Source organism: Cariama cristata, unplaced genomic scaffold (assembly GCF_000690535.1).
Source record: "Cariama cristata isolate BGI_N322 unplaced genomic scaffold, ASM69053v1 scaffold1948, whole genome shotgun sequence".
Lineage (NCBI taxonomy): Eukaryota > Metazoa > Chordata > Aves > Cariamiformes > Cariamidae > Cariama > Cariama cristata.
This window is the reverse complement of record NW_009631487.1, coordinates 1-12680: the sequence shown is the minus strand read 5'-3', so window position 1 is coordinate 12680 and position 12680 is coordinate 1. Positions and strand designations below refer to the sequence as shown.

Sequence of the window (12680 nt, the reverse complement as noted above, 5' to 3'; positions counted from 1 at the left end):
CCTTTTCCACTACTGGCAACACAGCTGAAAATGCGCAAAGTGCATTTAGAGATAAGATGGGCTAAAACCAGGCTGGGCAGACACCAACAGTACGAAAAACAGCTGCCAGAAAACAAGACCCTGGAATGCTGCCTATTATTGCTTTTCTGAAATTTTTTTAACTAACAAGTCATTCTAGCCTCTCTCCTCTGTCTCTGCCTGGTTTAGGATGGATAGACAGTGATTTTTAGATCAAATGTTAACAGAAATTCAGCAGCCTAACATACGGTAATGTTTCAAGATAGAAATTCACCATTATGTCAAGAGAATACAGCTATTTTACTATGCTGCTGAAAGTCTGAAAAATGTTTGGGTCAATTTGATTTCATTTTTGAAAAAAATTCAGGCCCTCACCTCTGTCGTTCTCAAACTCTGAAATAAAACCAAGGTACTTCCGCAATTTATAACCTTAGAAAACAACTGTAAATAATTTCTCAAATTTCCAGCCTTTCTGAATATTGCCAGGAATGTTTCACAAAACATACAAATTCATTTATTCTTATATTCAAACATCTTTAAAAGCACTTCTGATCTGAGACCATCTTAAAACATTATACCCTCAAGAAAAATCGTGGCTTGTTTGGTTTTTTGCCTCCTCCCATTTTTTCTCCCCTCCAAATACACATACAGAATATAGCAGAGCCAAAAAAATAACTTATGCTCAGTATCGTACGTATTTAAACATTGTCAGAAGTGCCAAAATTTTCTTCACTAACACTGGCTCGTATCTGGCACATGAGCTAGAAATAACTATCCTTAGTGGTTTTACCACCATAAATCTTTGACAGGCTTCTGCATGGCTGGGCTCTTCTCATAGCGTTAGACACCAACGCACTTTGTCCTTCTCATTAAGAGGATGCTTGCTGGAGAAAGAGCAGGAGGATAGAGATGCGTGTGAACAACCTTCTTGAAGCCACTGGAGATTGGACCTAACCGCATTCCCACAGGCACAAAGAAAGGAATACTTAAAATAACTCAGAGGACTCTTACAAGGAACATCTCCGAACACTAAGAACAACTTCAAAAAAAAAATTTAAAAATCTAAGAATAGAATCTACATGCTTACAGTAGCACATGGGAAAAACCCTCTAGATTTCAATAGATACTTTTTAGTTACTTTTTCTCTCTTTCCTCAAGTATTAATTGGAAATATTGTGTTTATTTCAGAAATAAAACACAACTGTACACTTACCAACATTAATTCAATAAAAAGCCTCAAACTTAACATATTCCTACTATGCATTTTGGAAAAGTGTCATTGAAAATTTTTTAAACTACTATAAAAAAACAAACAGAAAAGCACTACTTTGAGCTATTATAAACCAGTTTCATTTACTGCAAATACCTGACTGGAATAACTTTGGTTTTATTAGGTTTTGCTCCTTTTTTACAGCCTATTTTTAAAAATATGAATGCAGAGCACCTTTTTCATGTGCTTTCATACTGCAGCAAGCGATTAAGAAGATTAAACAAGCTCACTGACTTCACTAAGACAAAAAAAAAAAACAAACACCTCAGATGCATATTCATCAGAAAACTAAAGTCGCCAACTTTAATACAAGATAACGGCTAAGTTCAACGTCCAGTAGGACCAGGAGAAGCTGATCTCAATGACAAGCAAAGTAACACGGTACTAAGTGCTCTGCAGTCAAGATAACCACACTACATTGGCCTGGGGGGGGGGGGGATAAAAAAAATACCACACACAAAAACAATCTCTCTTTTTACCTCTGCCTCCCCTATGAAGAGTATTTACATGAGGTATGAGCTGATAGTATCGTTTCCCTCATTTGTCAGGGCAAGCTCCTCACTCGCTAGCACTGAAAAGGTACAAGGTTTGCAAGGGCTCCCGATGGGAGATGAGCCCAGCTGTCCTCTTTTGATCCCAAAGCCAGACTTGACCCCAATGCAGAAACTCAAACATTAAAAGGCAGTTCACACAATGCACCATCAAGAGACCGGCCAAACAGGTCTATGAAATAAATTCTGTACATTTCCTAAGAGGATCTTCAGCACCCGTTTATATCAGGATCAACTAGCCTTTATGAGACAGAAAATACTCGCAGGTCCCAATTATAACTTTTAGTAAAAACGTAAAAACCATTTCAGATACAACAACACCTATCACATTCTCCAAGTCATGCCAGCTTCTAAGAACAGAGGCATCTTTCTTTACTACTATTGTGCCTTAGAAATACCAACCTGCGACGCTGCTTGCGTTAGGGACCGCAGACAATGTTTTACTTTCCGATTAACTCCAGTTCTGTGGCACAAACATCGGCATTGCCAAGAATCAGTGTTCACAATGTGCTAGCGGGTATTTTCAGCATGACAAAAATTGAACTTGTTCTGAGCCAGCTTGATGCACGGTCAAAAACACTTCGGTGAAGCCAATTCTGGTGGTGTAATACTGCCTCCTGATATTCACCACACCCTTCTCGCAGAGGCAAGAGATGAGAATCTGTGCCCGCAAGACAGATAATGTGATGCACCATGAACTAGACTAACACAGAATCATGTCCATGTTCACCTGTGAGTGCCTAAAATCACTTTCAGAGGAAAGACAAGGCTGGCATGGAGCGGAGGGGAAGAAAAGAAAAACATCTTCAGCCACGAAGCTAGATGAAAAGGTTGGAGTGTCCTCCATCAAGAGCCTCCATGTCCCAAGCCACAGCAGGTATTGTTTACAGAACTCTTTGTGTAGGTTATGCTAAAAAGGCTGAAAGCACTGTCTGCAAAAGCTGCTGAAAGCACTATTGGCAAAGGATGCAAAAACCTACAAAACAAAACCTTTTCCCACCAAACAAGATGAAACAAACACAACACAAGACCATAGGAAATTAAGCCAGGCTACACTAATTGTGTCTGGAATGATAAGAATGCTCTTCCTCTTTCTAATACAGCTTATCATGACATTCGTGGCATGTTCTGAACATCTTCAATTCCCCTTATATACGGGGCTTTGGAAGTAACAGTTGGGACCAAAAATACTTAGAGCCTCAAAGGAAAGCCTTCCTCACAGAATCAGGCTTGGGTTTGATAAGTGGATCAAAGGAAGTGCGCTTTGTTCCTTTAAAATTACCCTGTACCATATACTCTAACACACATACCTAACTTGGTCAATGGTCAGATATGGCTTGCAATTGTCACCATAAAAATCTGTAACAAAGGCAACTTCACAGAACTGCACTGCAACTGCAGGTTTTCTAGAGCTCTGCCAAGTAATATTGTGGTGAAAAAAGATAGCTGGGTCTCAGAAAGGCCATACTCAGATAAAATTCAGAAAAAAAAACCCACCCACACAACTTTCTGCAAACTAAAGAATTCATTCTTAAAAAGGGGGCATTGAGTCAAAACTGAAAATGCAACCTTTGGCAAAGAACGCATGTGTTGTACTTAGAACCAGAATCCTCTTTTTCCTGTCTTCCAATACAAAGGCACACTAAAGGCCCAGTGCCCACCAGCTAACCTAACAAGTGTGAATTCTCTTGAAAGCCTCTAAGAAAACACAAGCCCTTAAAAATCAGACTTCCAGAGGATGTGCTGGAATTGCTTTAATAAACAAAAGCTCATTCAAGTGCAAACCTTAAAGCTAAAATGGACAAAAAAAAATTTTTTCTTTCTGATGTGACAAATGGGTTTTTTTGTTTTGTTTTTTTACACTATGGCTTCTGCTACAAAACAAAAAAAAACCCAAAGAATCATCTTTTGACAATTTAACCTTCATCAGTTAACCAAAAACTGTAAAGCTACTTAGAAGTACTGAAACAGGGAGATGCATTACTTTTTCTATGTCAGGGATATGAAAAAAAAAGCGTGGTACATTTCTCAATTGCACTGTGCCAAGATAGGCCTGAATCATTACACTGTGGCTATGTTTATACTGAAACTTCTTTTTTTTTTCCCCTCAAAACTTGGATTTCCACGCCCAGTAGGCAACATTTTTTTAAAGTACATTCCAAGTTTCCCTCAAACTGTTCCAGTCATAACATTACCAGATTTTAATTCCGTCAAGAATGTGAGCATCTCATTAAAGGACTGCCTAATTATAGGTAACGTGCCCAGACCACGGATTCTATGGTATCTTTATATGGAGTATTATTCAGAAGTAACACTACCAACTTTTCTCAAAATTTCTGAAATTTCTGCATATTTAGTCTATGGCAAAGAATTATGCTATGTGTCCTCAATTAATTAACAGAGCTTGGGGGGGGGGAAATAAATTAAAAAAACCTCCAAATACTCACTAGTAGTGAGAAAGATCAACCCAAGAGGAAAGAAATGTCATCAACTCCTAAAAAAATTTGAAAGCTTTAAAGAAAAAAAAAAAATTAAGCCTCTAGATCCAGTAGTCACACAAAGAAAACCTTCCCAACTGTGAGTCAAACCCAGACTAAAACAATATCGTGCATACAGCTTTCATGAGTTTTTCTAATTCTTCTGCTGTTTTCCACTTTGGCAGGTTGCAGATTTCAGAACCTGTAAGCACAGAAAATCACTCTGCTCGTACTTAAATAAAGCCAGAACACCAGAAGCAAGCATTACATCTGCTGAATGGAGTGAATGACCTTGAAGGAAAAAGGAAAGGTAGCAATGAAGGACAAATTTCTGAGCAGCATAACGGAAAAAAGATGACCGCCTCACAAAAAGAGAGGAATTTTTTTTAAAAGGCCTTATCAGATACCCACTAGCCAGAGGCAAACATGCTCTAGAGCCCGATACAGGGTTCAAGAATATCCAAACAAATTGCATTCCCTGCAGCTGGAGACCCGAAAGTACAGGAAGAAAGGTAAACTCCTCACTACCACTTTGCCTGAGGACAGAAAAAGTAAAGCTTTCTCATAATTTTTCAGAATCTCTTATGTCACCCTAATATATATGGCTATACACACATACAAATACATATTCTTTCACAGTTTTCATTTCCAGCTACTTATCCTTCTGCAGCGCAATCCCTACCGCAACGAGACTTTTCCCTAACACGGTATCTGTTAAGTGATCTGCATTGTAGCTGCTATATTAGATTGACTGTATTTAGAATTGGAACTGCAGTTAGTTTCTACTTCAGTAGCTTGACTCACAGCCAGAATTGCTGTAAACCTTATCATGAACCTACCAACATAATCAGCGAGATTACAGCAGCGTAGTCAAATTCCACTGGAGAGTACAAAGTATAATCACAGCAAAAGCTTACATGCAACTTTATTAAGTGGAGCATAACTCAGTACATAAAATGACATGTTAAAACTAGCAGCAACTAGCTATCTACAGATACTTTTTTTAAAAAAAAAGTAAAAGCCTGAATGAATGTATCTGTACTGTTCACTCAGGCTTGTTAAGACAGGAACGAGACACCAAGTTAGAGATGTCAAAGAAATACTCTGTCCTCGTACTGAGCACATAAACACAAATCCCCAGTAAGTTCCTTCTTCCCTCGCCCACAAACTCCACATCTAACCTTCTACGTCTCAGCGGAGCAGAAGCGAAGCACAGCCCCGCTGAAAGGGCAGCAGCATCTGAGACCAGAAACGACTCGGATTGTTAAGGAAGACCCACAAGAAGATCTCCCCATTTAGCAAGTAAACACAGAGGCTTAACAAATCTAGCAGGCAAATAAATAAATCCAAAACCAACTCAGACATAGAGGTGATGCCCAAATTCACAAGCTCCAAATTCGACAAAGAAAGGACTAGAGAAGAGATGAAGTATTTGGGAGGAGAAACAAAAAAATGAGTTGACAAATTGGAAGGAAGAAACAATCTTCAGAAGGCAGAGATTTGGAGGAGAGGATGGTAGAAAATACCACACAAAGGCAAGGCAGCAGCAGGAGAAAGGTGAATGACACAGACATAGAGCGAGAGGAGAACGCAGCTTTACCAAAAAAAAGCTGAACTAATTTATAGGATACATTACACTGGGATATATGCTAGACTGAACAATGAGAAGATATTTTAAAAAAGAAAAAGTACAGAGGGAGAAACCACAAGGACAGAAGAGGAAAAGAAACAGAATGAGGTATCTGTACATACATTTGCATCCATATCAGAAGCACACGAAGATTATACGCCTATGTGTTTGACAATTCCTTTTACATATGAACTTAGTTGAAAGTGATGAAAAACTAAATTTGGGACCCAACAAGTGAAAGGACTGTACTGCTATTCCATCCTAGCCAGAAATCATGCAATCTTCACATCTATTTCCAACATGCTGTACAGTCATCTGACTTAAAGTGATGAAGCAACATAGGATCAACACATCCAGACAGCAAAAATTAGCTAAGACTTAACTACGGTGGCCTTTCCAGCTCTATAGTTCACAAAGCAGCAGCTGGGCCTTCTACAGGAGCGTTAGGCTGCGGTTCCTCAGTGACTTTAATCCCACGTGAACCTGGGCGGCTACTGCACAGTCTTGCTTTCCTTCTCCTTCCTCAGGTACTCATTCCTCCTAGCTCTCACACTAGCAGTGGCACTTGTGCAGCCATGCAGCAAGCTGGATCCAGGAATGGATTTATCCAAAAATTATCCCTTTTGGGGAGAAAAGTCAGGGAAGGTTTGATTTCAGGTGGGTGAGTTCCCTAACCCACATGGCTCACCTGTCTTTGTGCTTACAGGGAGACAGCAGAAACAGCTGGCAAGTGGAGCTGGCCCTTCAGCGCCAGTCCAGACTTTAGAACAGATTAAAACAGCCATGTAACCACAACCTCATTTTCTCTGGCAAAACATGAAAGCAAAGAAGTTTTAGAAAAGACATTTTAGAATACATTAGCAAAAACCGTAAAGGCATATAAAGTTCTCTTGCAAAGCAGGCCTTGAGATAACGCTCAAGGTTACGTGATAGGCTTTATAAACTTGTAAAGCAACTATAGCATATAAATACATTACAGAAATACCAATTTGTATTAAAATGTGGATTATACGGAGCTCTTTACAATTTTGCAGACACGTGCATGCACACAAAAGGAAAGTATGCCTATGTGCTAGCAAACTAAGGGCAATTTCAGACTAGCTTGTGTGACTTATTTACTACCACCAATCAAATAAGGCAATCTTTAAAACCAAAATAAAATATACAAAAATTGCTAACACATCGGACATATTCAGCCATTCATAACCCAATTGGTCCCAGGTGGGGGGGGGGTAGGAATTAACTTGCTGCCTAAAAGCAGCCAGGTGTGGACAGAGCAAGGAAGTACTTCTAGCCCTAGAGAAACTTTAAAGGATTTCTGGTTCACAGCAACACAGCCTACATTTACCTTTCAGGGGGAAAAACCTCTTTCTCCATCACAGTTCCAGAAAGACAATCTTTTTATAGTAATGCCAGCACAGATCTACCACATGAAAGTATATGGTAGCTTTACTGAGCTACAGAAGATAAACATATGTCATGCCTAAAACTGAGCCAATGATCCTAAAAGCATCCTGAATCACTTGTTCCACAAATTCCCCACTCACTAAGTATGAAGAAATGTAACACGAAGAGCCAAATAGAGATTATAAACACAGAAATGTATTTTTAAACCTATTTGCTAACACATTGCAAAACACATTTTTTATTATAGTCTTGTCAAGTCATGAAAAGATACTTCAGCTTTACAGCTACTAAGGTTCCAGAGAGAAGAGAAATACAACACAGTTTGTAAGACTGCAATGGATATTTGATTTTTATTTTTTTTAACAGATACTAGAATTTTACGTTGTGTTAAAAGTTGTCTAACTCCCAGTAAAGCTTTCCACTCAGCTACTAACAGAGTTTTCTCAAGTCCCAAGTACGCTTTCCACAGGCAAAACATGTTGCCTGGCCTTCAGGACCTGAATCTACGTCCTTGCATACAAAACACTGTATTATCACTCAAAAAGAAGAAATATCTTAGATTTAAATAAACATGGTGGTTTTGTTTACGTACAGCCTTCAAGCAGATTAAGTATCTGCAGAGGGGTTACAGTAAAGGTAGCTACACCTATATGCCTCAACCCTGACCAAGAATCCCGTTCGGAATAAACAGTAGTTCAGTCTTCATCCTCTCCAAATGACATAGCTTAAGTTTTCAAACTACAAACATTTAGAGCAGTGCTCAGTTTTGCATAAAGATATCAAAGCTATTGGAATGGCAAGTATGCTTATGATCTGGTAGGCTGCCAAAAATCATCTGCTAATATACGAGACAATAGATGTGTTTTGCTAGAACTCATAAGAGAACTTTCTGATCCTTTTTTTGTATCACTTCTTTTTAGTTGTATAGAAAACCGAACTGAAATGATATAAAAAATGTAATTAAGAGTTTTAAATCCTATACAAATACTATGTGATCTGAATGCTTGCATTTATATGCTAACAAATACAGTAATTATTTGTAATAATTTAATATGTTAAAATATGCATTCTTAATCACTAGCTTGCAAGCCATGTAGTCAGAGTTTCGCGTTGCCACTGCAGCAGTTTAGTTTGCAGAATTCAGAGCAGCATAATACAAGAGTACCAAGTTGTACTCTTGCAGCGCCCGAAAGCTCCAACGCTGCTACAGAAGGACCCAAACCCTCTCAAGTCTTGATAAACAAATAGCATTCAGTTACAATTTAATACTTTTGGATAACAGCAGGGTACTTTCTATAAAAATAATTCTTAGTTCCACAGACAAAAAGATCCTGTGTGTGGTTCCAGTGAGCATTGCTTTCTGGAACACTCCGGAATCACGGTGGCTGCATATCCTGAATACAGTCATAAATACACAAGTAATGGGTTGACGAGGCTGACACCCAACTTCTCACATGAGTGTCACACACCGATCGGCGCAGTATCAAGACTACCAAGTCTTCAAAGCCCCGTTCCGCCTTCACAGCTAGATGCAATTAAAAGGCCTCTGCATCCTAAACCAAGATCGTTTGTTGTTTTTTTTTTTCCAGCAAAAGTTTTTAAGCAAAAACTCTCTTGTTCTCTCTTATCTGATATTTGAACAAATCATTGACACAATAGAGCTGTCATATACTATCACATGATTCCATGTTTAAAAAATGTTTAATCTGCAACTCCATGCAGTGATTTTGCAAACGCAGATTGCTTGCAACAAGAACGCTGAACAGAGACCACATATGTTTAGTGAATTGAATACATTAACCTGGTTTCTTAACCCATAACATTAACATTTACCAATTAAATTAACTGTAGAAATTAAATTACGTTAAAGAAAAATATCGTAAGTCAGCATTTTCATGTTTTCCTGGTCTTGCATCCACAGACTAATAATGCTTATGACATCTTTCAGCAGAATATAGACTAATGGTAAGCTCCTGAAAATAGGAAATGCTAACAAAACCCGGACTTGAGCAGTAGTACCTGGCCTAGATGTTCTAAAAATAAGTTCCTATCTAGGGGGGGAAAAATTCCTTGGATCAGTCTGTTACTTATTACTCAGCATTTGCTATTTAAACGCTGCACAGTCACTAATTTTCATCTAAGGAAATAAATGCTGTGATCTTTTCCATACAAAAAAAGCGTTTCAACACCCACAGAAGAAAAACAGTGGAGAGAAGGCTCAAGCCTCGACATTCCGATTTATTAAGAGAGGACACTGTGAGAGCGAGACAAACAGGATGTCATCTGTGAAAGTTAACACATTTGCATTTTATATACAAATATAAAGCAAGAAATCTCATTTAAATAATTAATGGTGGACTATACACTGCCAGAAAGAGCAGGACAGCACTAGACTTACTGCTGAATATTTTACAGAGAAACCATCCTAGAAATTGATCCTCTCCAAATGGACTGATTCATAACAATAACGCCAGGATAATGCCAGGTACCCACTACCCCCATATTTTGTTAAACGCAAACTTTTAACTTCAAGAGAAGCAATCACATTAGGTAAAATGAATAATAAAACCCCCCACAATTGATGTCACATAGATTTTCTCTATTGATCTTAACCTGTGCAGAGTTTTAAATTATAAATGCAAATATCTTCTTATAAGTTTCTGGTAAAAAATACAATTAATTTAAAAGTGCTGTTCGAAGCTATCTCCAGTGAGATATAAATCATCAATGGTTTTAAAATATTTCAATAATTTTTGCAGCCTCTTACAACTGGTAAAACAAAGTCTTAGTCTATTAGATAGAGAAATATTGCTGAAAAGACCAATGCTTTTTGTATATTGTTTATGACTTTTTTTTTTTTAACATTTCCCCCATTGAAGAGAAGAAAAAATGGTTTGCATTGTGTTAGCTCCAGTTATAATTTCCAGCTGTGTCAAAACTTTAACAGCCTAAAAGCAGGAAATCCAAAGAGGAAATTCCATCGTCAGTTCCTGAAGTTTTGTAACTCAACGTTCTTCCAAAAACTGGATCTTAAAGGAATTTTGGTAGCATTTTCTGTAACCTTACCTGATATCTTCAAGTAGCTCACATTCTGCCTGATGCTTGGCCTGAAGTTTTGTCATCTGCTCAACCTGAATGTTTTTTAGCTCTTGTGTAACTTTCACCTACAAAAAAACCACAGACCACATATATTTTCTGTAGAGCTTAAGTCAAATTTCAACAACAACAACAAAAAGTAGTCCCTCATCTATTCTGAAATTGTGTATTTCAGTGGAAAATCCAAGCACAGAGTTAAGAGTGCAGTTTAACCCTCCGCAACATTCATAAAGGCTGATTTCCATAAGTGCTGTCACCCCAGCAGGCTTACACTGTACATGGTGAGAATCTCATGCTTATGCCTAACCATTAACGAAAGTGCAATTTTATTCCAGACCCTGGGAGGGTAGCTTGTGTGCAACAAAAGAATTTTGCCTACCAAAAAAGAAAAAGTAGGCCACTGGGCAAAAAAAATTAAATTATAGTGTGTACATATAGCACTTCAGTGCAAGCCATACAATTTTGAAATTTATTAAACTATCCTATAATTGCTATCATTTAAAGATAGCTTAACCATCAAGTTGTTTTTTGATCGTGCATCAGATCAAAAGAACCCTCTATAAAAGGCTTCAGACGGTTGGCCTTATGTTTTTAGTATTGGCATAGTTCTCTGGTGAACCTTGCGATCATGAAGCTAAAATTTCAATACTTTGGGAACCTACTTGATAACTGGCAGATAGCACCATTGGCACAGGTATCGAGAATGACTTGATTTTGGAAAGGAACCTTGGCATTGTTTTTGTTCTTGTTTTTTATAAAACAAGTGGTCTTGGCATTTAAGCCCTCTAGTGATCACTGAGAATCCATGTAATGGCCTAAAAAAAAAAAATCACCAGCATATCTGAAGACATTATGCATTCATGAGGACAGAAATGCCAAACAGTTACTGTAATGGGGGAAGAGAGATGAAAAATTCGGAGAGGAAGATACAAGTCTCCCTCTTCTCCGCTAGCCAGGCAATAACACCCTAGATCTCAGCAGTTAGCAAAAGTCTCCTCAATTTTAACACTGAAAACAATCCCCCAGCAACAAGCACCCTTTCATCACAACATCATATAAAGCCAAGTTTTCCACGATATAAAAAAAACCCCAAACACATGTATGTCCCTGACTTTAAGCAGAAAAAGTGTCTATTTTAACATGAACTTTCAGCATTTTCATTTTTATCTGTACATAAAAAAACCCTACTCAAAATAAACAAACCCACACAAGATGACCCATGTAATAGAAGTGATCTCAAATGAAATAATATAGGCAAAGAATGACACACATGTAATATAAATAAGCCACCAAATGCAAACTAAAATAGAAATAAAGAACTGTTTAACAAAAGCAGAGTCCACCCGCAAAACAAGAGGTCGAGAGGCAGGAACGAGCCAAGGAGAGATCTTCACTGCAGCTGCCTGCCAGGGCTACTGGGGAGCTCGGGAGATGACAAGGGATTTCTGTTTACACTCCCTCTCAAGTCTTCCTCCCCTCCCAATCTCTCCTAGCCACTATTATACAGTTCTCCACCCGGCAAACCCCTGCAATCTCTTCTCCTCACCCAGAAATCTCAACATCGCATCCAAAATCTCAAACATCTACAGTGAGCTACGACAATCAGACTGGAAATGGTTACAGCCCAAACCACCCTAATCGGGCAGCATCGTAAAGAATATATAACACACACAAATCTCAAAACCACAAAACTCCCTTCCACAGAGCCCGTAAAGGAGCAGTCTCTCCACCCTGAGACCCGCATCCCCGTCTCTAGCTCTCCCTTTCCCCCTCACACACCAACCACTCCATACAACCCTCAGAATAATTAACCAATAAATCTCCATGTATCAGTACTCACACGTAGCTCAAGACCCCACTACAGCTCAATTCTCCCAGATAACAACCTGCCTACACAGCCACGCCACGCTACGCTAGGAACAGCCTTTTTTTCCAAATCTACTTTCCTTCTTATGCCTCTTCCCACACCAGCCCCCCTAACGCAAAGCACCCCGTATTGCCTTCAACCGCACGGACACAAAAAAGCCTCCCCGCTGCATTTGCAGATTGTTCCCATCACACATATGTTGCACATTTTTGGCTGCCCCTGTTCGCCCACGCTCCTGATACCCACCGGGATAGCCTGCATCCTTGCATCAACTCCAGACATGACCTTCTGCTCCAACACAACCAACCCATCACTGTTGCCATCAACCCACCACAGTACCCCAACGCAGGTGAGCCCCCAAAAT

The 12680-nt window shown here is 38.9% G+C and overlaps 1 protein-coding gene across 1 annotated transcript in view; it reads right to left on the bottom strand.

Annotated features, from left to right (window-relative positions):
* Positions 1-10511, bottom strand: part of FCHSD2 (FCH and double SH3 domains 2) — a 158663-nt gene extending 148152 nt beyond the window's left edge. The window contains exon 1 of the mRNA XM_009705961.1: positions 10420-10511. Coding sequence (XP_009704263.1) covers positions 10420-10475 — 56 coding nt within the window. The 5' untranslated portion in view covers positions 10476-10511. The remainder of the gene's footprint in view (positions 1-10419) is intronic.
* Between the last annotated feature and the right edge of the window lie 2169 nt (positions 10512-12680).